The 27,910-nt window shown below is 38.5% G+C and overlaps 1 protein-coding gene across 3 annotated transcripts in view; it reads right to left on the bottom strand.

Annotated features, from left to right (window-relative positions):
• JAM2 (junctional adhesion molecule 2) overlaps positions 1–27,910 on the bottom strand; it is a 126,176-nt gene that overhangs the window by 88,650 nt on the left and 9,616 nt on the right. For all 3 annotated transcript variants that reach the window (XM_043996972.1, XM_043996973.1, XM_043996971.1), the window contains exon 2: positions 10,912–10,977. In XM_043996972.1, the coding sequence (XP_043852907.1) occupies positions 10,912–10,977 (66 nt within the window). The remainder of the gene's footprint in view (positions 1–10,911; positions 10,978–27,910) is intronic.

Genomic DNA, 27,910 nt, shown 5'->3' with positions numbered 1-27,910 from the left:
TTGTCACCAAAGAAACATTTGATTGTCTGTATCTTGTTCCACCTGCTCATTATCCTAGCCTATTTTTTGGCTTCTAACTCCTTCTTAAAGTGGACAGTATCTATCTCAATTATATCTGTTTTTCCACAGTTTTGAGCTTTACACTTTAAATTATTTTTAGCATTTTTATGGGAGGTGAGTTCGATTGTATCTAAAAGTTGTTTTAATTTTAATTTCTTTCATTTCTTAGGATCTGTGAGTGAATGTCGTATGAATCTCTGGGGTGAAGGATTTGTTCAGTCAATGAGTGACAGCATGTGGTAAACCATTTAAGGACCTCAGGAACAATTTCCTTTTCTTCCTGGCTATGTGACTGAGAACTGGACTTGGGCTTTTAGTACCTTTTGTTTATCCTTTTCAGTCCTAGGCATAGAGAGTGGAATACCAAACCCTGAAGCTTGAGCTATGGGGACTGTGGAGGGTAGAACTCCAAGCCAGATGTTGTATCTAGCTTAGTTTATATGCTACCTCCTATTGGAAACTTTTCTTGCTTCCACTAGTTGGTAGCACTCCATTTCCCATATATCTAGCATCTTTTATCATTTATCTATCCATGTATGCATATATTTGTGTGAATATGTAGATATACCTTTATATACACATACAAAAATACACACACACACACATATATGGATAGTTATACACATACATTTATATATTTGGTGCATGCTCAAATCATCTAAGATGGAGGCACCCAAATGAGAGAGGATGTCAGGGATTGCTTCTGGCAAGCAAGGATGACTGGTGTGGCTGTAGACATTTTGCATTGTTCTACCACATGGTTGGGAACAGTCTCTTTTCATTGGCTGCACATCATCATACCTTTCCTCCCCAATCTCTGTGCTGACTTCCAATCTTGCATCTTTAGTTGCCTTTCATACATCTCGAATTGGATGTTCAATAAACATCTTAAACTCAATATGTCCAAGACGGAACATTCATTATTAATAGAGAGAGCAACACCATCCTCTCAGTCTCTCAGTCTTGCAAACTGAGAATCGTCCTGGACTCCTTATTTTCTCCCACCCTCATCCCCACCCCCATGTCCAATCTATTTCCAACATCTGACAATTTCACTTTTTCAACATCTCTGGAATAGTCTCCCTTCTCTCCTCTTACATTGCCACCACTCATTACCTCACATATTAGTGCAATAGCCGGCTGGTGGCTCTGCATTCCTCAGGTCTCTTCCCACTCCAATACATCATTCATTCATCCACTAATGCAATTTTCCTAAAGTGTAAGTCTGATCATGTCACCCTCCTACTCAATATATTCCAACGGCTTCCTATTGCTTCTAGGAACAAATACAAAATGCTCTGTTTGGCATTCATAGCCCTTTATAACTTAGCCTTCTACCTTTTTAGCATTCTTACACTTTACTCCCCACTGCATCTTTGATTCAGTGACACTGGCCTTATGGCTATTCAATGAACAAAACTTTGAAAGACATTAGTACCTCACTTTAATCTGATTTGAATGAATTGATCAAAGGAAGAAGGAAGAATACACACACACACACACATACAATTGGGTACAGAAATACATTTCACTCCACAGTGAAATAGGAAGGAAGAAGAAAAGAGAGAGGAATTAGAGAAAATATATATTAAGAGAGGGATTAGTCCTAATAAAACAAACACTAACAAAGGAATTATATCTTTTTTTTTAAATCAAGAGAACTGAAAGAAGTCCAGAAAGAATCACAAACAAGCAGGACAGCATTGAAATTTGCATGTTAAATTGATTATATACTTTATTTTATTTATTTATTTTTTAAATTTTTGGGGGGAGGGGGTGAGGCAATTGGGGTTAAGTGACTTGCCCAGGGTCACACAGCTAGTAAGTGTTAAGTGTCTGAGGCCGGATTTGAACTCAGGTCCTCCTGAATCCAGGGCTGGTGCTCTATCCACTGTGCCACCTAGCTGCCCCGCAATAATATACTTTTAAAAAAAAGCAATATCTTCGTAATAGACATTTGTAGTTTCACATACAATACTCTTATTTTGTCCTACTTTGTATGTGGAAATACCTATTTTATTTGGTGTTTGTTAAGTACAGAATTTAAAAAGTTTAAACCCAATCAGAAGAAACAGAAAGAAAACTCCCATTCAAAATAACTACAAGATTTATAAACTATCCAGTAGTCTATGTGCCAAGACACATAGAGAGATTATGTGAACATAATTAAAAAATAATGGTTAAGCAATGCCAATATGATAAAAATTGCAAGAATAGCTAAGTTAATTTACAGTTGTGCTGCCATACCAATCAACCACCAAAGGATTTCTTTCTAGAATTAAAAAAAATATCTTCTGGGGAAACATATGGTGGAAATTCTCAAGGGAAATAATGAAAAAAGATGTAAAGGAAGGGAGCCTATGAGTATTAAATCATAAAGTATACTAGAAAGAAGCAAGTATTAAAACAATTTGATATTGCTTAAATATTTTAAAAAATTTGACCAACAGAATAAAAAGTACACAAGACCCATAACATAACATAGCTCTTTTTGGTGGGATCCTTTCTTTTTTGGTGCTCATTCTTCCAGCCTACGTCCTTACTTCAAACTTGATGTTATTTGTATTTTCTGAGTCCCACTCTGCACACTCCTGGAGGAAAGGTATTGGTTTGTACTGCTGTTGCTTTCTTGGGGTATTGAGTGTTGTGCCCTTCTCAGGGAAAACCTAGAATAGAGATCTGTAACCTTTTAGTACTACCAAAGTGGTCTGATCCAGGACAACTCTGCTGGCCTCCCTGGTCTGGGTTTTGTAAGTTCCTGAACTGGGTTTGGGTGTGTGCAACACACCAATTATCTTGCCTCCTTTCGAGTTTGAGTAGATTGTTGGTGGACTTGGCCCTTAATAGTCAACTGGAAAGTTCTGCTATTTGAAAGTGCCAGAACTGTACATTTCCCTTTGGCTTACTATTCCTGCCCTGGTTATTTTTCTGCAGGCTTTAGACTAGTATAAATGCTGTAATTTCTTTCTAGGGGTTAGAAACACAAAGCTGTTGTTTCCTTCTTCAGTATACATGCTTGCAACCACTCTCTTTTTTTTTTTTTTTTAGTGAGGCAATTGGGGTTAAGTGACTTGCCCAGTGTCACACAGCTAGTAAGTATTAAGTGTCTGAGGTCCGATTTGAACTCAGGTACTCCTGACTCCAGGGCTGGTGCTCTATCCACTGTGCCACCTAGCTGCCCCTTGCAACCACTCTTTATACTTTTTAATTAGAACTTCAGTCCAGGTACACTGGAATTATAAATGATCGCCCACAGTCCATTTTAAATCAGTAACCTGCTACAAACCTACCTGTTACCACATCTTACATGAATTTGAGGTGCCTTGTTATGGGTCTGGGACCTTATCAGGTCTTGGTGCACAACTGCAATCCTCTTTCAGTCCCTGGGCACTGGAATGCTGTTTGGGATGGCCTTCGCACCATACAGTCCCAGTGTCCACAAACATCTCTGTGTCTGTGTGGTGACCTAGGTTGTAAAAGTCATGACTTTTTCTTAAATTTTCCCATCAGGATTCAGTGTAGTAGGTTTTCTAGATCTGTTTAGAAACCTTATGTGAGAGGGAATTTGCTGTATTCATGCTATTCCACCATCTTGGCTCTGTCTAAGCTTATTTTGGACTTTTGATTTCCTGAACTCAGGTATAATACTTTACATTTATCCAAATTGAATTTATTTATATTAGATTTTGATTGTTGTTCTAACCTGTCAAAATCTTAATCATTCTTTGTTGTTTATGAAAAGAGAATTAAGAGATTGGTAAAAGATGCACCAAAAATACTGATGAAAATAACTCCTTAAAAAAGAATTGACCTAATAGTAAAAGAGGCATAAAAATTCACTGAAGATGGTAGATAATATAAAATACTTGGGAGTCTACTTGCCAAGACAAACCCAGGAACTCTATGAACACAATTACCAAACACTCTTCACACAAATCAAATCAGATCTAAATAATTGGAAAGATATAAATTGCTCATGGATAGGCAGAGCTAATATAGTAAAAATGACAATTCTACCTAAATTAATTTACTTATTCAGTTCCATACTGTGATGAAATAATGAGATTTAGCAGATACTCAAAAACCCACCTGGAGATTAATCTAGACTGATTGAATCAAGTGAGAGTGATTAACTGCTGATTAGCCTACTTCAAGTTAACTGGATTGTAATCACACCTTGAGAACACCTTCAGCACCAATGGATTTGGATGATGCCAACCAATCAGCTTGAAGCAGTGTGTAAGGACTGACTCTGTTCCAGACCTATAAAAAGCTTCCACAATCAGTTTGCTGGAGAGAGTTCATGACTGAAGCAGGCTTGTGGCAGAGGACTTGAGGAAGAACCAGACCAGACCAGGCTGGAACTCTAGGCTAAATAGGCTTTTTTCTTAACTTTCTGAACTCCATGGGAATATCTGTATGCTTTAATAAATGTTTAATGCCCAAGGACTGGTGCTAAAGCTTCTAATTTAAGGCGACCACAATTTAGATTTTAAACATCACAATACCAATCAGACTACCTAAAAATTATTTTATAGAGCTAGAAAAAATAATAAAATTCATCTGGAAAAACAAAAAGTCAAGAATATCAAGGGAAATTAAAAAAAATGCACAGGAAGGTGAGTTAGCTGTATCAAACCTGAAGCTTTACTATAAAGTGGCAGTCATCAAAACTATCTGGTACTGGCTAAGAAATAGAGTGGAGGATCAATGGAATAGGCTAGGCACAGGAAACACAGTAGTAAATGGCACTAGTAACGTAGTGTTTGATAAATCCAAAGACTCCAGCTTCTGGGATAGGAATGCAGTATTTGACAAAAACTGCTGGAAAAACTGGAAGATAGTATGGCAGAAATTAGGCATAGACCAACATCTTACACCTTATACTAAAATAAGGTCAAAATGGATACATAATTTAGACATAAGAGGTGATACCATAGGTAAATTAGAAGAGAAAGGAATAGTATACCTTTCAGATCTTTGGAAAGGAAAGCAGTTTATGACCAAACAAGAGAATATTATGAAATGCAAAATGGATGATTTTTATTACATTAAATTAAAAAGGTTTTGTACAGACAGAAGCAATGCATCCAAAATTAGAAGGGATGCAGAAAGCTGGGAAACAATTTTTATGGCCACTACTTCTGATAAAGGCCTCATTTCTAAAATATATAGGGAACTAAATCAAATTTATAAGAATCCAAGTCATTCCCCAATTGAGAAATGGTCAAAGGATACGAACAGGCAGTTTTCTGATGAAGAAATCAAAGCTATCTATTCCCATGTGAAAAAATGCTCTAAATCACTATTGATTAGAGAGATGTAAATTAAAACAACTCTGAGAGGGGCAGCTAGGTGGCACAGTGGATAGAGCATTGGCCCTGGATTCAGGAGGACCTGAGTTCAAATCGGGCCTCAGACACTTAACACTTACTAGCTGTGTAACCCTGGGCAAGTCACTTAACCCCAATTGCCCCACAAAAAAACCCCAAAACCCCAAACAAACAAACAAACAAACAAAAAAACAACTCTGAGATACCACTTGACACCTATCAGATTGGCTAAAATGACAAAAAAGGAAAATAATAAATGTTGGAGAAACTGTGGAAAAATTGGGACACTAATGCATTGTTGGTGGAGCTGTGAACTGATCCAACCATTCTGGAGAGCAACTTGGAATTATGCCCAAAGGGCGATAAAACTGTGCATACCCTTTGACCTAGCAATACCACTTTTGGGTCTTTTTCCCAAAGAGATCATGGAAAAGGGAAAAGGACCCACATGTACAAAAATATTTATAGCTGCTCCTTATGTGGTGGCAAGGAATTGGAAGTTGAGGGGATGCCCATCAATTGGGGAATGGCTGGACAAGTTGTGGTATATGAATACAATGGAATACTATTATGCTGTAAGAAACGATAAGCAGGAAGAGTTCAGAGAAATCTGGAGCGTCTTGCATGGGCTGATGATGAGTGACATGAGCAGAACCAGAAGAATATTGTACACAGTATCATCAACATTGTGTGTTGATCTACTGTGATGGACTAGATTCTTCTCACCAATGCAATGGTACAGAAGAGTTCCGGGGGACTCATGATGGAAGAAGATCTCCAAATCCAGGAAAAAAAAAAAAGAACTGTGGAGTATGGATGCTGATTGAACCATACTGTTCCTTTTGTTTTTGGTGCTGTTGTTTTTCTATTTTGACGTTTTTCCACATTGCTCTGCTTTTTCTCTTATAACATGACTAATGCAGAAAAATGTTTAATGTTATTTTATATATATATATATATAACCTATATCAGATTACCTGCTGTCTAGGGGAGGGGGGAGGGAGGGAGAAAAATCTGAAATTGTAAAGCTTGTATAAATAAAAGTTGAGAACTATCTTTACATGTAACTGGAAAAAAATAAAATACTTTTATCAGAAAAAAAATTCACTGAAGAAAAGAATACCTTAAAAAGCAGAATTGGCAACTTGAAGAAAATAAAATAATTTTTAAATGTTAGAATTGGACAAGTAGAAGCTAATCATTCCATGAAACACCAAAAAACAATAAAACAGAGTCAAAAGAATAAAAAAAATAGAAGAAAATGTAGAATGTCTCAAAGAAAAAACAACTGACCTGGGAAATAGATCAAGGAGAGAGAACTTAAAAATTACTGGACAACCTGAAAGCTATGATCAAAGAAGGAGCCTAGGCATCATATTTCAAGACATTAAACAGGAAAATTGCACAAATATCTTAGAATCACAGGATAAAATAGAAATTGAAATCCACCAATCACCTCCTAAAAGAGATCCGAAAATGAAAACTCCCAGGAATATTATAGCCAAATTCCAGAGCTCCCAAATCAAAGAGAAAATACTTCAAGAAGCCAGAAAGAAACAAATTAAATATCATGGAATCATAGCCATGATCAAACAAGATTTAGCAGCTTCAATGTTGAGTGAGTGGAAGGATTGGAATATGATATTCTGGAAGTCAAAGGAGCTAGAATCGCAACCAAGAATTACTTACTCAGCAAAGCTGAGCATAATCCTTCAAGGTGGAAAATAGATATTTAATGAAATGGAGGACTTTCAAGCATTCCTAATGAAAAGAACATAGCTGAATAGAAAATTTGACATTCAAACCAAAGACTCAAGAGAACCATAAAAAGGTAAACATGAAAGAATAATCATAAGAGACTCAATGGAATTAAACTGTTTACATTTCTAAATGGGAAGATGATACAGGTAACTCCTAAGAACTTTACCATTATTGTGGCAGTAAAGAGGAGTTTACACAGATAGAGGGCATGGGTGTGAGTTGATTATGTTGGAATGATCATTAAAATAAATGAAATGGAAAGAAAAAGCTTTGCACTGGGAAGAGGGGGAAGGGAGAGGTACAATGGGGAAGATTTCTCACGTAAGAAAGAACTGTTACAATGGAAAGGGAAATGGGCAGTGGTGGTAGCAGGCAATGCTTGAACTTTACTCTCACTGGAATTGGTTCAAAGAAGGGAAATACACACTCAAATATATACACATACATGCATACACACACACATTCAGCTGTACATAGAAATAGAAATTACTGAATAGGGCAGCTAGGTGGCACAGTGGATAGAACACCAGCCCTGGAGTCAGGAGTACCTGAGTTCAAATCCGGCCTCAGACACTTAACACTTACTAGCTGTGTGACCCTGGGCAAGTCACTTAACCCCAATTGCCTCACTTTAAAAAAAATTTAAAAAAAAAAGAAATTCCCCAACAGGGAAGTAGGGGAGGAAAGAAATAAGAGGGGGGGTGGGGTGGGGGTTGGATGGGAAGTACCCAGGGGAAGATTAAGGGAAAAAGTGGTTAGAAATAAAATAGATTTTTGAGTACAGGAGAGAAAGAAAAGAGAAGAGGAGAGAGAGAGAGAGAGAGAGAGAGAGAGAGAGAGAGAGAGAGAGAGAGAGATAGAGTAAATAATGGGATGGAGGGGAAAACATAGTAATCATAACAGTGAATGTGAATGGGATGAGCTCACCCATAAAATAGAAACAGAGCAGAATGAATTAGAAACGAGAATTCAACAATGTGTTATTTACAAGGGACAGACTTGAAACATAAAGACACATACAAAATTAAAATAAAGAGCTGGAGTAGAATTTGATATGCTTCAGCTGAAGCAAAAATGGCAGGGGTAGCAATCATGATCTTTGACAAAGCAAAAGTAAAAATGCTGTTCAGTTATGTCTGACTCTTCATGACTTCTTTTGGGTTTTCTTGGCAAAGATGCTAGAGTGGTTTACCATTTCCTTTTCTGGCTCATTTTACAGATGAGGAACTGAGACAAACCAGACTAAATGATTTGGGCAAGATCACACAGCTAGTGTCTGCAGCCAGATTTGAATTCACAAAGATGAGTCTTCCTGCCTCCAAGCCCAGCACTCTGTTCACTACACCACCTAGCTTCCTCTAAAAGCAAAAATAGACCTAAATAAAAGAGAATCTGGGGAAGTGCATTTTGCTAAAAGGTACCATAAAAAATGAAATAATATCAAAAATTTTCACAAGTTTCTCTGATAAAGACCTCATTTCTCAAATATATACCAAGTATAGAACTGAGTTAAATTTATAAAAATAAGAACCCTTCTGCAATTGATAAGTGATGAAAGGATATCATTAGCTGTTTTTAGAAGACGAAATCAAAGCTCTCTATAGTGATACAAAAAATACTATGAATCACTATTGATAAGAATAATGCAAATTAAAACATCTCTGAGGTACCATCTCTTACTTGTTAGAAATAACAAATGCTAAAGGGGACAAGGGAAGAATGGGTACACTAATGAACTATTGATGGAGTTGTGAACTGATCCAATCATTCTGGAGAACAATTGGGAACTATTCCCAAAAGGCTATAAAACTGTGCATACCCTTTCACTAGTAATACTACTACTAGGCTTGTACCCTAAAGACATCAAAGAAAAAGGAAAAGGAGGGATAGCTAGGTGGCACAGTGGATGGAGTGCCAACCCTGAAGTCAGGAGAACCCAAGTTCAAATCTGACCTCAGAAACTTACTAACTGTGTGACCCTGGGCAAGTCACTTTCCTCCCTGAAAAAAAAAAGAGAAGAAAAAGGACCTATATGTACAAACATATTTATAGCAGCTCTTTTTGTGGTGGCAAAGAATTGGAAACTTAGGGAATGCCCATTAATTGGGGAATGGCTGAACAAATTGTGGTATATAATTATGATGTAATACTATAGTGCTATATGAAATGAAAAAGGGATATGGGTTAAAAAAAAGTCTGGAAAGACTTATGTAAGCTGATGCAAAGTGAAGTAAAGGGAACTAGGAGACCATTGTACACAGTAACAGCAATGTTGTTATGATGATCAGCTAGGAAAGACTTGTGTGATCAATACAGTGATCCATGACAATTCTAAAGGACTCATAATGAAAGAAATGCTATCCAAATTCCAGAGAGAGAACTGATGAAACTTGAATGCAAATTGAAGTATATTTTCTCACTTTCTTTATTTTTCTTGCCTTTTTTCTTTTTTTTTTTTTTGAGATTTTTTTTTTGAGAGCCTTTTTTCAAATATGACTAACATGGAAACATGTTTTGCATGATTTCAAATGTATAATTGATATCATATTGCTCTTTGAAAATTCCTAGTGTTTTCATGATGGTATCTATATTAAGTCTTCCATCTTTGGCACCTCACCTAGGTTTGCCTTTCTTTTAAGTTCCCCAAGCCTCACAAATTCATACCTCAGCTATCAAAATCCACATTCTTTCAGTATAATTGAACTCAACTAAAGTTAGTTTCCCAAGGTTTCAGTTTTCTTATGTTTAAAAAAAGAGTTTGACTAAATGATCCCTAAGGTACTTCCCAGCTGCCTTTCCCTCCCAGATTTTTCTTCCTTCTTTCCCTCCTTCCTTCCTTCTTCTTCTTCTCTGTCTCTGTCTCTGTCTCTCCTCTATTTGTGTCTTTGTTTATTTATTTACTACCAAAACCTGGGAAAGACCTTAGCTTAAAAAGGCCAAGATGTCCCAATGGATCTTGGGCCATCTCTAGTCATCGTGATGAATATTTTCCCACTGGACCCAGATGGCTCTGGAGGAGAGAATGAGCTTGGTGATCTTGCACAGCCCTCCCTCACTTAAATCCAATTCACCGCAAGTCATGACATCACCTCTCGATGTCATGGTCCTCTTCCAGAATGAAGGACAAACAAGAACAACACATCTGCAAGATTTTATGACTTGAAGTCTCTCTTGTCTTCTGAGATCCCTTAACCTTAAAAAAGTTTATTTAGGTATTATTCTCACTATCACCAACCCCATGATATTTTTTCCTTCTCATGACTTAATATTTATATGAAAGTTTGTTGAATTTACAGAAAATACACTAAGTCATCACACAGAAGACATGGATAGATCAAAGATTTCCCCATACAATGTGTGGCTACCCTTTTCACCAGGTCTTTCCAATGATTTAAGCAATATATCCATTGCAAAAAAATGTCCACTGAGCCAAATTAGATTATCGTTTTCAGAGAGGTGGAACTTTGCATCTAAGAGAACACTATCCTATCCATAAACTATCAACTTACTTTGCAACAGTTATCAATTATATGCAAAATCAGGATTTTTAGGTCCCTTGTGTTGCAATTGAATCATAGGAACCCCACCCCCCCCACAAGCTTCTACATACCTCCTTGAAGTCACTACTCATTCAAAGCTGCATAGGCAGTAAAGAATTTTTTAAACCACCAAAAACTAGTTTGATTTAGGAAAGGAAAGAATACGATAAGGATCATTCTCATTTGATAATAAAATAACAGTCATTTAATTAAAATACCTTGAAACTCTATTGCTGTAACAACTTGATTGTTTCTTGGGGTAGAGAATCCATATGCATTGTGATCTGAAAGGACAAACCAGAAAGAATTCATTCAAATTACATAAAATTTCATTTCTTTCCCTGGAGATAGACTTAGGTGAAACCTTGCTATAACTAGCCTTCAAGACAAAATTCTTTCATTCCAGCCAATTTTCAACCTACTATTGGTGCTGTTGCACCCTTCCACAACATCTCCAGAGATTAGGCTATGGATAAGCTTAAAATTCCCACCCAGGGGCTGGGTTGTTTTAATTAGATTTCAATAAATCTAACCAGATCTAGATAGTTGCTATTTTTTTTGTATTTTAAATAAAACTCTATTAATATTGTTTTTACATCAGCTATATTTCCCAGTGAATCCCCCTCCCCAAAGTTATCCCTTATAATGAAGAAATAAAGATGCAAAAATTTATTTAAAAAAAACCAATTCAGGGGCGGCTAGGTGGCACAGTGGATAAAGCACCGGCCCTGGATTCAGGAGTTCCTGAGTTCAAATCTGGCCTCAGACACTTAACACTTACTAGCTGTGTGACCCTGGGCAAGTCACCTAACCCCATTGCCCTGTAAAAAAAAACAAAACAAAAAAAACCAAACAAACAACAATTCAGCAAATCTAAGCAACATATTGATAAGTCTGCTATAAGCAGTACCTCATGCCAATAATCTCTCCTCCCCCTTTGCAAAGAATTGGGGCTAGGTGTTAGAGGCCAAGTATGGTCACTTAAATTACATAGCATTTAGTTTTAATTGTTTTGTCATTATTATTTTAGTCAATATTGTCAATATTTTAGTCAATGATTATTTAGTCCATCTGTTTACTTTGCCATCAGTTCATATCAGTCATGCTTTTTTGTAGTCATCATTTTCGTGATTCATACAGCATATTGATTTCATTACATTACATTCATGTGCCACAACTTGTTTAGCTATTCCCTAACTGATATGTTTCTACTTTCTTTCTGGTTCTTTTTTTCTTTCTTTCTTTCTTTTTGTGGGGCATTGAGAGTTAAGTGACTTGCCCAGGGTCACACAGCTAGTAAGTATCCAGTGTCTGAGGCCAGATTTGAACCCAGATTCTCCTGAATCCAGGGCTGGTGCTTTATTCACTGTACCACCTAGCTGCCCGACATTCTCCTTTTTTCAGTTAGTTCAGTGCTTGGCTCCCTCTTTCTCTTCTCACCATCTATTGCCTTCACCAAGGGACTTCAGTGTAACTAATACTTCCTCCAACACGCTATACTCCCAGATCTTTAATTTATTCATTTTCCATGATCTACTTCTCCACCCCAAACTTGCTGGATACATGGAGATATTCATACTTTTGATCTTGCCATGACCAACAAGTGTCCCTTATGTGATAAAAACAAACAAATAAAAAGCCCTTATTATTTCACCTCTCCCTCCATCTAGTCTTTATCCTCAGTGCTTTGCAATTTCTTCCTGAAGTTCTTTGCCAAGTAATCATCCCTGCCCAGGGATCTCTTCCTTTTCCCGTCTTGGAAACCAGGTCAACTTTCCACTGTTCATCTCTCTCAAATTTCTTGCCTCTTTATCCTATAGATTATCTTGCCTTGCAAAGCCTCAGCCTTAGACTATTCCCACCATCTGCTGCCTTTACTCCTACTCTTGTGCTGCTGAACAAAGAAAAAATTGTGAAAATGTGCTGACTGGATCCTCTACAAACTTTTATTACATAATTTCCACTAGGCCCTCACTGCTGCAAGGTCACTCTTTTAAACCTCACTCATCAAGCTTTTCTAAACCTTTTCTTTCCTTCTCAAACTTGCCATGGCTCTTCTTCTTTCACCCCTTTCATTTGAGAACCTTGCCTCATATTTCACTGAAAAAATTAAGGCCATTCAACAAGCACTCCATCTTTTCCACACCACCTCATCTCTTATCACTCAGATGCCTTCCACTACTATCTCATTTATCCTTCTCTTACATGAAGAGCTGGCTCTTCTTCTCAAGAAATGCTGGCGATTGCAATATAAAAAGAAAAAAAAAAACCAAAAACTCAAGGCATAAGAAAAGAGCAAATAAAACTATCTCCATTTGGGGCAGCTAGGTGGTGCAGTGGATAAAGCACTGGCCCTGTATTCAGGAGGACCTGAGTTCAAATCTAGCCTCAGACACTTGACACTTACCAGCTGTGTGACCCTGGGCAAGTCACTTAACTCTCATTGCCCTGCCAAAATTAAGTTCAGAGCTTGGCTCAGTGATCCCATTCCATCCCACATTCTCTGACTAATCTTCAATCTCTCCCTTTCTAGTGACTGCTTCCCTACTCCCTACAAATAGGGGCAGCTAGGTGCTGCCATGGATAGAGTACTGGCCCTGCAGTCAGGAGGACCTGAGTTAAAATCTCACCTATTAGCTGTGTGCCCCTGGGCAAGTCATTTAATCCGTATTGCCTTAAAAACATCCAGGGCAATCTCCAGTAGTCTTAATGTATGTCTTGCCACTGGACCCAGATGGTGCTAGAGGAGAGAGTAAGGTTGGTGACTTTGCACAACCTTCTCTCACTTAAATCCAATTCAATACAAGTCATGATATCACCCCAATGTCATGATCCTTTTGGAGAATGAAGGATAAACAACTGCCTACAAACATCCCTATTCCACCTCCCCCTCCACAAACCGCAAAGTGCTCCACCCACTGGTTGTAGCCGTTGCCAGGGCTCTGGCACCTCACGTCAGCCTACATGGGCCTGGCAAAATTATAATGATTGGAAGCCTAGTGAGGGCAGTCATGTGACTGTCAGAGCAGCCATCCCATTAGCTGGGGCTGTGTAGGGTGTTTCTAGGTTTGGGGAGGAGAATTGGGCATTCTAGGTGGAAGCTGGAAAGCGACAGGCATTCTGCTGCGTATTTTCAGCTGATGCCTGGGCGGTGGTATTTTTCAGGTATTATAATTTCCCTTTCCCCATTTTTATTTCCTTTCCCTTGATCCTACTGATCCTGTTTGTGTTTTTTTTTTTTTTAAGTTCATTCTTGTTAAAATAAATCTTGGTTGTTTTGAGGGAGGCTGCCGGTCTCCTTCCTTGCCCCAATATTGCGGCAAGCTGCTTAGCTAACACTCCCCAATTAAAAATTGGTCCCCACAATGAAGAGATGGCCCTTCTCCATGTCAAAGCTAACCCCTTTACATATACAAGTGATCTTATTTCATTCCTGTCTTTTCCAACATACTGTCCTCACTATCTAATTTGTCTTCTACCCTCCCCTGTCTACTGCCTATATCTCTCTCATCATCAAAAAACCTTTACTTGATATGTCCAGCCTTCCTAGTTTCATCCCATAACTATTCTCCCCTTTGTGACTCAGCTTGAAGATGGCCATGTACAATCAGTGATTATTTCCTTTCCTCTTACTATCATCTGAACTTTCTACTGACTGCTAACCATATCATTCAACTGAAACTGTTCCCTTCGAAGGAGCATGTACAGACCATTGAGTTTGCCCATTAGTACATATTTCTATATTAACAACTGATTACATGGGAAAGAATGACTTGGATTATTTTTGGGAAATTGGGCAATATATGTGTGTGTGTGTATAAATACACACAACCACACACACACACACACATAACAAACCCCAGCTTCTCTCTGAAACCAAAACCCATCTCTTTAGTACCAATATTATTCTGGTGATAGTATATGGCTACAAAATTTCAGTCTAAAGAATAAAAACTGAGAGCCTCCTGAAGGACAATTAAGAATTATTCCCGGGGCAGCTAGGTGGTGCAGTGGATAGAGCACCAGCCCTGGAGTCAGGAGGACTTGAGTTCAAATTTGGCCTCAGACCCTTGACACTAGCTGTGTGACTCTGGGCAAGTCACTTAACCCCAGCTGCCTCACCAAAAACAACCAAAAAAAAAAAAAAAGCACCTGCCCTGGAGTCAGGAGGACCTGAGTTCAAATTCGGCCTCAGACACTTGATACTTACTAGCTGTGTGACCCTGGGCAAGTCACTTAACCCCAATTGCCTTGCCAAAAAAAACCCAAACTAAAACAAACTAAAAAAACTAAAATATTCTATCAAGGAGATGTATGATTAGAAGAGGAGGTATGTACAATTGATAGGCAGCTCATATGTTGTACTAGTTAATGAAATGCTACCAAACCCAGAGGAAGCCCCTATAATCCTCTGTGGATTCTTCTTATCCTCTGTGGGTGAACCTCATCTTAAGGATATATGGGAAGATGTGAACAATAATCACAGAAGATGAGAAAGTTGAATAGGTTGTGATCTCCACCATTGACCAGAATATTCATATCGATAAGACCACAGATTCACTGAATATATAGTCATATATACAGTAAAGCTTTATGATTTTGTTATTGAGAGATCTTTAATCATGCAGGAAAGAAAAAATTAAAAGAATCTATGATATATTCAGACTTTATATACAAATAATGATCTCAATATACACAAGCAAAATGTGAGCGAAAAAAATTTTGACCCTGTAGTCAGATTTTTTTTTTGGAGGGCAACGAGGGTTAAGTGACTTGCCCAGGGTCACACAGCTAGTAAGTGTCAAGTCTCTGAGGTCAGATTTTAACTCAGATACTCCTGAATCCAAAGCCAGTGCTTTATCCACTGCGCCACCTACCTACTCCCTGTAGTCAGATTTTACCTCTGATGCTTACTACCTATGTGACTTTGAGCAGGTCACTGAACCCCCAGTTTTAGAATTAGTAAAAAAAAAAGAGGGGTTGAACTAGATGACCTCAGATGACCCTTCAAGCTCTAGATCTATTGTTCTATGATATTCCACATACAAAACTCACATCTTATTTTCATGTAACCTAGTTCACTGAGGTTAGCAGTTCTTAACTTTTATGCAAACAAAACCCTTCACCTATTTTGTTAAATAATTTCTTAAATGACTACTTACCATTAATATTAGTACCAAAAAGTAGGTTGATTTTCTTAATCTATTTTAAGGGGCAGCTAGGTAGTGCAGTGGATAAAGCACCAGCCTTGGATTCAGGAGGACCTGAGTTCAAATCCCACCCCAGACCCTTGACACTTGCTAGCTGTGTGACCCTGGGCAAGTCACTTAACCCCCATTGCCCCACCCCCAAAAAAGTCTATTTTAAGATTGATTTTATTACGAAATGTAATAATCCTGCAAAAATTTTTATTTATTGGCAAGGTGACTCTTGAAAAGTCAAGAACAACAATGGACACAGTGTTACTTCACAAGACTTCTCATCTTTCCTTTACTTTTTTTTTTCATCACAAAGAGGTGCTGTTAGCCATTAATTTGATCTTATTCAAAAAGAGTGAATAGAAACTTGAGTCTAATCTCATATCTTCTGAGACAGAAGTCCAATCTCTATCGTTTGTAACATCTGTCACCTCTTTCAGCTCTGTCTTTCTTGGTGATTATACTGATTCTCTAAGCCTAGGGAATAAAGTAAGTAGGAATTTACTCAGAATCATCTGTTGAACCACAATTCTGCAAGAAACCCTGCCTCCTTCCTGAATCTGCTCTATTTCACCCAGTCCTAGACACAAGATCTTGGAATAATGGAGTTTTTCTCTAAAGAAACAGCGAGAATTAAAATTGTGAAGAAGGGCAGAGACTGCATTTGAGAAGGTGCTATCAGGTAAGAAATCAGTCACTAATGAGCAGAGGAAAAAGATAAAAATAGTGGTAGTTGGTGACACTCTGCTCAGGAATAGTGACAGCTGTTGATGGATAGTATCAATAGAGAGGTCTTCTCTCTTCCTAAAACATTACAGAAAGACCTCCCAAGATTTGCCAAAAGGACGAGTTACTATTACCTATTTATGGAGATTTGCATAGGCACAAATGATATTTCCCAAATGTACCCTTTATGTTTTGTTTGTGCATAATTATTTGCATGTTGTCTCCTCCATTAGACTGTGAACTCCTTTAAAGCAAGTATTATTTTTGCCTTTCTTTGTATCCTCAGAACTTAGCATAGTGCCTGGCATTTTTTAAGTTCTTTATAAATGGTAATTTACTAAATGCAGTAGAAACATGTAAAATATTGCCAAAGATTATGAAATCTTGGTAAGGAATTGAAAAATTCAAGGACATAGGTATTGTTTTCATAACTATTGCCCAATTTTAAGGTAAGGTCTTTAGAAGAAAAGCAGATGTAGGTGCTGCTTAAGAAGGTGGTTGTTGGCATATATAACCTATATCAGATTGCTTTCTATCTTGGGGAGGAGGAAGGGAAGGGAAGGTAAGAGAAAAATTTGGAATTAAAAATCCTATGAAAACAAATGTTGAAGATTATCCTTACATGTAACTGGAAAATAATAAAAACTTTTATTTAAAAAACAAAAGATGGTGGTTTGGAATGAGATTTGGGTTTCTGGGTTATGTTTTAAAGTTTAAGAATGATGAGCTATTGACCAAAGAGGGGTGATAAAAACATATTTGCATGAAATCTTACAAATATTATCAAAAGGCTTTAAACTGGAAAAGAAGGGGAGAGAGAAAATTGTCTATGTATCAGCAGTGGGTCAAAGAGAGTATTTAGAAGATAGGAAGAAAAATGGCAATGACACATCCAGTGATTCAAAGTAGATAAAATCTGAAAGAAATCCAATACCATGACCCAGTACTTTACATGTTTATAAGAGAATGAAGAAAATATCCATAATGGATTAGGTCAGTTATTCAATAAATATTTATTATATACCTATGTGCCAAGCACTATGCTAATCACTGTTTACAGTTTAATAAGGAAAAAGTTAACTATCCTAATATAGGATTCAAAAATCCTCTTGGGGGAGTGGGAGCAGCTAAGTGGCACAGTAGATAGAGCACTGGCCCTGGAGTCAGGAGAACCTGAGTTCAAATCTGGTCTCAGACACTTGATACTTACTAGCTATGTGACCCTGGACAAGTCACTTAACCCCAATTGCCTCACCAAAAACCAAAAAAAACAAACCAAAAAACCCCAAAAACCCTCTTAGGGTTAGGGTTGAGACTTGATGGAATGAGATTCAGGACTTGAATATATAGCTTTGGTAGTATACAACAATAACAACAACTACAGCAAAGGACACATCTTATTCACAATAAATAGGGGGTTTGACAGTAGCATTGCAGATTGTGTGTTGGATTTGATGTCTGGAATTTTGTCTGACACTAAACAAACCAGCTTCTCTCAGCCTCAGTTTCTTAATCTATAAAATAGGGGTAATAATAGTATCTACCTCACAGGATTGTTTAGATAAAGTGCTTTACAAAACACTAAAGCAGCCTGCTTAACTTAGGCACCATATTCATGGGCTTGCCCATGACATGGGGGCTTAGGATAAATCAGAAATTTCTCTTGTGAGAAGCAAAACCAAAGATGACCAGATAACAGGACAGACATATGGAGGAATCAAGAGACTCTTAAAGTTTAGATTGACCAACTAGGTGAAAGGACAGACACCTAAGAAGTAAGGGGAGACAAAATTTTATAGCAGGAAAGTCAATTAGGCATGGCTACTACCAGACAGGAGCTAGGAGCCACAGATAACCCTAAAAGTTGCGACCATCATTTAAAAAAAAAATCCCCCTGGACTCTCAGAAATATGACAAGCATCTAGGCTTTCCCCTCCCCACCCCACCCCAAAAAGGAACTTTCCATTCTCAGTTTGATGTAGGAGGCAAAAAGGGGTTAATAGAAAAACCCAAGACCCAAGCTCTAATTCAGATTTTAGCTCCAAAAGGGAGTCAGATCCCAGTTAATGGATAACTTACATTAGGTTCTCGTACCCATAGTGATCAACATCCATAACGGACCAGAGGGGGTCAGGTCAAAATAACAATAAAGGAAAGACAACCTATAGAAATTCTAATGAAAAATGATTATATTTTGAAACTAGCCATTGGAATCAGAAAGAGACATGCACAGAAAAGGCCAGTTTTGTCCCCAGATTCACCTTATGACATGTAAACCCCCAAAACACACCTCCATTGAAAAAGATACCCACCTCAGAGGTTGGCTTAGGACCCACAGGAACTCCAAATTAGGATAAGCCCTCCCTTGTAACACCCCAGATGGAGAATACTATAATGAGTAGGACAGGTCCTCCCTTGTACCTTCCCAAGGTGGAGATTATTATAATGAGCCTGATAATTAGTTTATCTATACTATAAATATAACTGTCTTTTCTTTCATTGAGAGATACCTTTCCACTTTTCTGGTTCTCTCCCTGTGATCACCCACAGTATTGCAATAAAACTTGGGAAACTGAGTCACTGAGTCTTGTAATTCTTTTGGGACAACTCACAATCAATTTGACCCCAAATTTCCTGTCCACATCAAGTTGGACATCCCATCTATCTATAGAAGCTTTTGCTTTCCTTCTGTTCTGGGAGGAGGATGTTTCTAAGTCCTTCTTCCTCCCTGGGGGTGGGGATCATAGGGGGTTGCCAGTAAGAGTGAGTGAAGTCTTTGACTTCCCACTCTCACTTTCTCTAGCACCAAATAAAAGATCACTTTAACACTTGAATTCTACTTGGACTGTGTGTGAGAGTGTAATTCTTTACTGACAATACCTAAGAACCTTCCCTACCCCCACCCCACCCCCACTCAGATTCACACAACTATTAAGTGTCTGAGGCAGAATTTGAACAGAGATCTTATAAAGCCCAAGCTCAACACTATAGACTATATTATATAACTGCCTGACTTGCCTTCGTGATGATTTCATCCTTCAAAAGATGGAGGAAACATTACAAGATGCAGGCTGGTGGAGGAAATTCCCAGAGTTTGGAAAATTTTGTAAGGTAACCAGGGAAACGGGAGCAGACTCAGTCACAGAAGCAGAGGAGCCAGAACAGCATGTGGAAGATGTTATATCTGGGAACTGACCATAAGCTTGGACAGCTTATCTATAGCCTTTCCTTGCTCAGTGATCTGCTTTTGGAAGAATCTACTAGGTAAAAACCCTGATTGTGTCTACCCCGCAAAAAGCTTCTGAGACCTGGTGAATTTCTTCATTCTCTTTTCCTATTTTATCCCTGCCTGGCAAACATAAATTGTTTACTCTTTTGTTTTTTGGTGGGGCAATGAGGGTTAAGTGACTTGCCCAGGGTCACACAGCTAGCAAGTGTCAAGGGTCTGAGTCTGGATTTGGACTCAGGTCCTCCTGAATGCAAGGCCAGTGCTTTATCCACTGTGCCACCTAGCTGCCCCCAACATTGTTTACTCTTAAGCATCTTCCTGTTCTTTTAAATTTACTAGCTGAAATTTTACTTGAGTGAATTTTTTCCCCATTTACAGGTTATGGTCTGAGTGTATTGTCTATCGAATCAGTAAAAAGGGGAGGAGATAGAGACGTCTTCAGATGTATAAATCTACATAGGATTTTTGTAACTCTTCTTTATTCCCGGCAAAAGGTTTGTTAGAGAATTCCCTCTTTAACTGGGAGATCCAGGTATTCTCATTTTTAAAGTAACCAGTATTAATAGTTTGTATTTTTTAAAACTCTCTAAAAGAACAGAGGAAAGAATAAAGGTTGATCCTGAGAATTACCCTGGGGTAAAAACTAAGAGCTTATCTGACATCCCCTAGAAGTTTTGAACAAAGACTTGGACAATGCATACCCCTCCCATTCATCGGAGACAGGAAAGAGAAGAGAAGGGTGTGGCCGGAATGAAAGTAAGGTCCAAAGGTCCTAGACCTGACCTGGTTTAGGAGATTTTCTTCTTGCTCCTTTCTAAAGGGTGTTGAACTTTCCTATTAGGCAAACTCTTCCCTCCTCACCACCATCTGCTGGTTAGAAGTGGGAACTTCATCCTAATACCATTTTCCACCCTCTTTGCTTGGGAGTTTTCAATACCATTTATAATTTTTATTCTTGGTTTTTAAAAAATAATCATTCTCTGAATAATTAGAATTTTGATTTCTTCTGAATTTTCTTTTTTCTATTTGTTTTCTTTTACAGTTTGAGTTTAAAATTGAATTTAGACCATCATTGGCTACTTTTTTTTTTTTTTGGTGAGGCAATTAGGGTTAAGTGACTTTCCTAGGGTCACACAGCTAGTAAGTGTAAAGTGTCTGAGGCTGGATTTGAACTCAGGTCCTCCTGAATCCAAGGCCAGTGCTTTATCCACTGCACCACCTAGCTGCCCCCCCCATTGACTACTTTTAAAGAAGATTTTTGGATTTTTTTTAATGTTAATTTTGCATATTATTTGAATTAGCACCATCTGAAGTTGCAGTCACATGTAAAATATGGTAATTGGTTCCAGCCCAATGAAAAAAGAACCTTAAATAAGGTTTTAAAAAAAATCTGTTATTTAATGTAATATAACCACAAATGATGAGAAAAGGGGTATTTTGGATTCAAGTTAGTAATATAATAGTTACAGCAAAGTTTTAAAAATTACACAATATTGTACTTAAAGATAAATCTATGCTGCTGATATTATGAAACAGTATAATTGTTGTTTAAAATATTTGAGCATCAGGGGCAGCTAGGTGGTGCAGTGGATAGAGCACCAGCCCTGGATTCAGGAGGACCTGAGTTCAAATCTGGCCTCAGACACTTAATACTAGCTCTGTGACCCTGGGCAAGTCACTTAACCCCAATTGCCTCCCAAAACAAAAACAAACAAAAATATTTTAGCATCATAGACTGAGCTGTTTCCTCTTCCTTTTAGTCTTCATATGTAAGCTGGTAGTGCAAATAGCTTTATCTTCATCTTGGCAAATTTCCATGATGACACAATGAGCCAAATGTCATTGAATGACCTTAGGCATTATTTAAAATCAATAATTCCTTAACACAATATTGTTGCCCTTGCAATATTTTTAAACAGCTGAGTTAAAATAACTTGAAAGTAATCTTCAGCTTTAATCACCCATGCTTTCTTATTTGATGGCCAAGGAACTGGAAGCAATAGATAGTTGTAGTCTCTCAAAGCTCAAGGATTTTGAGACTAATAAATAAGCATTGGTTTTCACTTAAAATCCCCTTCTTTCTTACCTACATTCCAAGAGCTAATGGAAAAAGTAGCTGGGGACATGAACTACTTGCAAGTTTTGGTGTTCACTGATAACATTGTTGTCTTTGAGAAGAACAGAAAAAGAACATGAGGGGGCAGCTAGGTGGCGCAGTGGATAGAGCACCGGCCCTGGAGTCAGGAGTACCTGAGTTCAAATCTGGCCTCAGACACTTAACACTTACTAGCTGTGTGACCCTGGGCAAGTCACTTAACCCCAATTGCCTCACTAAAAAAAAACAAAAACAAAAAAGAACATGAGGAAAGATTAATGAAAGATTGTATAGACCAGAATAGTCTAAAACCTTCAATTCACAATTGCAGGTTCTGTAGAGCCTCTGTCAAGTATATGGTTCATGTTTATTGCAACAATTTATATACATTGACCCAGAGAAGACAATTCTCATTGGCAGCATCAAAAGAATTCTTGAGATCTAAGGACTTTTCTAGGTTTTGGCAATAATTATTACAAACAATGCTGCTATTGCCAAGCCACTGAATGACTTTATATGAGCAAAAATGATTGAAGAAGCAGAAAAGCAGAAGAACAAGAAATATGGTCTTAAAACCATCAAATATGTCTTAAAGCCAACAAAGCCTTCTGGAAACCAAAACTGCTAGATAGTTATAAACAAGTTTTCAAAGCTTGTAGATTATCACTGACCCATTCAAACCTTTTGTCCTGTACAATATAAAGAATTAATTGTGATTTGAGGTTTCTATGACCCCATCTTTGCCTAAAATTAGAAACCCCATGTGCCCTGACCTTGCTCCAGTGCGTACCCACACGCCTGCATGGGCCTGGCCAAATTATAATGAGGGCAGCCCCACCATGACTGGGAGCTGGGTGAAGGCAGTCAGGTGACCTCCGGAGTCTGGAAGCTGAAGGAGGGCTGGCAGTTGTAGAGCAGCTTGTTAATCTATCAATCAGGGCTGCCAGCCAATTAGCTTGGGGCTGTGTGTCTGTCTGTCCTGTTTCCTGGGAGCTGGGGGGGAGGGTGTTGCTGGTAAGGAGAAGGGAGGAGTGTCACCATTCTGGCATTGAAGCTGGAAAGGGACAGGATGTAGCCAGCAGTGGTGTGATTCAGGTTGTATTGTTTTCCTTCCCCCATTCCTTTTGTTTTCCTTTCCCTTAATTCAACTAATCTTACTTGTGTTTTTAAGTTAGTTCTTGTTAATAAACCCTGTTTTGTTTTTGAAAGAGGCTGTTAATCTCCTTCCTTGCCCCAATATTGCAGCAAGCCACCTAACTAACACTCCCCAATTACAATTTGGCCCTTACAATAAACTCACAATTTGATGGCCTTAAGAGCAGTTGTGTACCAAGAGAGTAATAATGGTTACATGAAACCAGTTGCATTTGCAAATAGACACTTAAGCAACAGACTTGTTACCCCTTTCATAAGCTGTAATTCTGAGTTTTTAATTGGGCTAAAACTGAGAAATTCTGAGACTAGGTCTATGAAGCAAAGTTTTAATTATGGATTAACTAACAATAATTCACTGACAAATCTGTGTTCATAGAATGCACAAATTATTAAACTAATGGAAGCCTACGTATATTCGTTGTAGAGATATTGGATAACTTGCCTGTTAACAGAATAGCCCTAGAGATTGGAGGGAGCCCCATGAACACAATTTATTGCAATCATTTTTTTGCCAATTAGTGAGTTAGCTGGACTCCCTGATGGCCAAATTGACATGACAAATACATCTCAGTAGATTGTAAGCCAAAGAGACCTCCTGCCATTCACGCAAAGCCTACTTATCATAGACAATGGCTAAGACACAGGTATTTCAAGTGAAAAAAGTCTGAGAACTGTATTTTGTGAAGTATAATGAAAATACAAATAATGGAAGAGGGTTGAACTCAGAGGCAAAACATTTTCTGCCTAGTATTTTAGCCAATGTGACGCCTAGTCACCCCAGAAAGTATAACACTTCTAGCTAGACAATTGGAGAAAGCTGCTTGGTAATCTAGGAGCATAAAAAGTCCTATCTAAGTGGACTCTGTAACTCTTGGATTTGATGGGTGTCTAAGACCACTAAAGTCACCAAATTCTGATGTGTTTCCAGATGGAAATGAAGGAAAGCCATGTCTACAGAAGCTAAGTGCCAACACTGTATCCTTCTTGCATATTTTTGCTGTAAGGGCAAAGTAAAACTCCTTTTAAAAATTCTCAATGACTTGCAAGTACTGTGAGAAAATTATTACCAGGGGTACCCCTACTGAGAGGGCCTGGTTGACCTTGACTTAAGGTCAGCCCAGTGTCAGGAAGTTACCTCACAAAGCCTTGTTTCCACCAGAGGATCTGAACTCTGACTTCAGCATGTTCTATTCATGGGCCACCTTCAAGTCATGTCAGTCAATGGACTTGAATGCTCCCAGCCAATTAGCTTGGAGCAGTGTGTAGAGACTGCCAGTCTTCTGGACCACAGAGAGCTTCCACTCTAACAGGAACAGGAGCTTCTTCTTGGTGGCCTGGGACTCATGGGTAAAAGCAGCTTTTTTCTCTTCTTTCTCTCTTAGATCTCAGCTAGGCTTTCCAATTCTTTCAGAGACACGTGTTCTCTCTTTGCTAACCTCTAATATACTTTAATAAATATTTAATGCCTAAACTGGTGCTAAAGCTTCTAATTTATAAGTAAACTGTAGCTAGTTTTCCCTAGACTTGGGACAGAAATAGGCTTCCACACATTTAATTTTACTCCTCACAGTACCTCATTTTATTCCAACATGGAACCTGAACTAACAGGGCACTGGCATTAAAGTTGAGCCTCCAACACCAGCCTAGCCCTTCAACTAGTTTAGGTTTAGATAGGAAGGAACTACTAAAAAGTACTTACTATATACAGACGTGAAACTGTATGAAACACTGGGGATACAACTTTAAGTTGGTTTATTTATTTTTTTTTGGTGAGGCAATCGGGGTTAAGTGACTTGCCCAGGGTCACACAGCTAGTAAGTTTTAAGTGTCTGAGGCTGGATTTGAACTCAGGTCCTCCTGAATCCAGGGCTGGTGTTCTATCCACTGTGCCACCTAGCTTCCCTGATACGACTATAAGTAAGAGAGTCTCTACCGTCAGTGGATAGCCACCTCCCAGGAATCTCTATGCCTTTCCATCTTCGGCTCCAGCCTCATCTAGATTTTGAGAAAACATATTATAGAGTTCAGAGGAAAGATATTCTCACGGGGTAAAATGCTACAGGAAAAGTCATCTCAGGAGGCTCAAGAATGGAAATTTTAAAGAAACAAGTGAAAGAATTCCAGTGGGAAAGAAAAACATGGTTTATCTGAAGAGACCAATGTGGATGTAAAGGGAATTCATCAACTAATTAAAAATTTTTGAAAATGGAAGTGAAACTAGGTAAAAGAACATTAAGATAAAAGCATGGTATAGTCCCCTTTAAAAATAGTGTCAGGAATGCTAAAGCTCAGAATACATTTAGCCTAGTGAGAGAAGCTAAGAACAATAAAAGGATTTTTAGCTATTTGGGGAGGAAAAGGAGGATCAAAGAAAGGATAAGAAATTTGCCTGCCAAGAATGGGAAGACAACTATCAGCAGAGAAAAAAAAATTGCCATACTGAATTCTTATTTTGTTTTGATCTGGATTTTTAAAAATCAAGGCACTAAGGTCTACAAACTATAGGCTTGCCAGCTTCACCTCGATTCCTGGGAAAATTCTAAAACAGATAATTTTTAAAAATGTTTGACAAATATCTAGAAAAGGAAGGGGTGATTACAAAGAGTTGGCATGACTTCATCCAGAATGGGTCACGCTAGACTAACCTCCTTTTCTTTTTTGGCAGAATTACTAAAGTAGTAGATGAAGAGACTGCCAAGAATAAAAATTACCTAGATTTTAGGAAAGCTTTTAATAAAGTATCACATTCTATTTTTGTGGAGAAGATGGAGAGATGTGGATCAGCCAATGATACAATCAGATGGATTCAGAAGTGGATGTCTGGACTAAAAAAGAGTTGTTGCAAATGGTTCCTTGTCAATATGTCATTAGGTCAGCTAGGTGGCTCAGTGGATAGAAAGCCAGGCCTGGACTCAGGAAGACTCATATCCCTCATTAAAGAGATGATTATTTCTCTCTCATATTAATAGCCAATTATTAAAACTGCAGATATAAAAGCTTTTTTTTTCCCTGTCCTATTTCCTTGTTCAATCTCTCAAGGACAGGGTTGATGGAAGATTGGATTAATATTCTCTTCTTTCTGGGTATTTCTACTCCACCCAGCTAGCTCAGGCTTGGGTGGGGGATATAGATTCTTTGTCTAGATTGCCCAAGGCTGGGGGTGGTCTGGGAATAGGGATAGTCTTTGTTCAAGAGGGACATAATGTCACTCTCAGCCCCTAATTGGAGTGAGCTCACTTCTTTTTGTAAAGTCCACCTTTCATTATTAAACCATCAGAGTTGATTGCCACCCTTAGAAACACTCCTCTTCTAAAAAAGCATAGAAGCCATGAACTGGCCACCATGATCGTCTTTGGTCTAAGACAGAGACAGCCAAATGATCATCCTTTTATTAATAAACATGCTGGCATAATTAATGAGTAAATTACCCAGAAATTATGTCTCTCAAACTTTTTAAAATTGCACACTGAGTTCAGATCTGTTTTTGGGCACTAATTACTAGCTGGGTCACCCTGGGCAAATCACTTAACCCTATTTAACTCAGTTTCCTCATCTGTAAAATGAGCTGGAGAAGGAAATGGCAAACCACTCCGGTATCTCTGCCAAGAAAACTGCAGAAAGAGATCACAAAGAGTTAGACATGACTGTAACAATTAGATACACAGGAGTACACCAAGGATTTGTGTTTGGCCTTGTGCTGTGTAACATTTTTATCAATGACATGTATTAACACAAAGATGGGATGCTTATCCGATTTGTGGATGACACCAGCTCTAACCTCCCTCCTTACCTTCATCCAGTCTATTACTGCTTGACTGGACATCTCAAACTGTGTGGTCTGTATACACCTCAAACTCAGCATGTCCAAAAGTGAGAGAGAGAGAGTGAGAGTACAACTTCCAGGAATGGGAGACTACTGTTTTTAGGTTTGGGCACCACGGTTTAAGGACTTTGATAAGCCGGAGAGTGTCTAGAGGAGGCTAAGTAGGATGGTAAAGACTTGAATCCGTATCACATGAAGCTGAAGGAACTAGGCATGTTTATCCTGGAGAAGAGAAGATTTCATGGGTTACATGTCTGCTGTCCTCAGTTATTTGAAGGGCTGCCATGTATAGAAGGGGCTAGGCTTATACTTCTCTCTCCAGAGGGAGAACAAGAGCAATGGGAGGAAATTATAAAGAGGCCTGTTCAGGCAAATCTTCCTAATGATTCAATCTGTCCCAAAGTGGCTTCTTCAAGAAGTGGTGGGGGTGTGGGGGGGCAGCTAGGTGGTGCAGTGGATAAAGCACCAGCCCTGGATTCAGGAGGACCCGAGTTCAAAGCCAGCCTCAGACACTTAACACTTACTAGCTGTGTGACCCTGGGCAAGTTACTTAACCCCCATTGCCTCTCAAAAAAAAAAAAAAAGAAGTGGTGGGCTCCCCTACTTGAAGACCTCCAAGTAGAGGCTAGATAACCACTTGTCAAATAGGGTATATTAGGGATTCCTTATATTTAACTAGTGGACTTGATAACCACTGAGATCCTTTTCAACTCTCAAATTCTATGATTCTGTGATTCCCACATCTGTGACCCTAGGCTCTAATTGGTATTTATCTAATTTCATCCTGGTACTGGGCCCACTCCTCCACTTCCTATCATCTTCATGCCATGCCTATATGTGTGTACTATGCCCTTCTTCCAACTCTTGTTCTGAGAACAGTAATCAATACCACACTCTTTTCCCTAGCAAGGACATGTCAATCTATGATTGTAATCACCATTCCCTTTGACTTGTCTATCCAAAACACTTTTCCCTGTCCCCTGCTACTCTA

This window comes from Dromiciops gliroides, chromosome 3 (genome assembly GCF_019393635.1).
Source record: "Dromiciops gliroides isolate mDroGli1 chromosome 3, mDroGli1.pri, whole genome shotgun sequence".
Classification (NCBI taxonomy): domain Eukaryota; kingdom Metazoa; phylum Chordata; class Mammalia; order Microbiotheria; family Microbiotheriidae; genus Dromiciops; species Dromiciops gliroides.
This window is presented reverse-complemented; position numbering and strand designations above follow the sequence as displayed.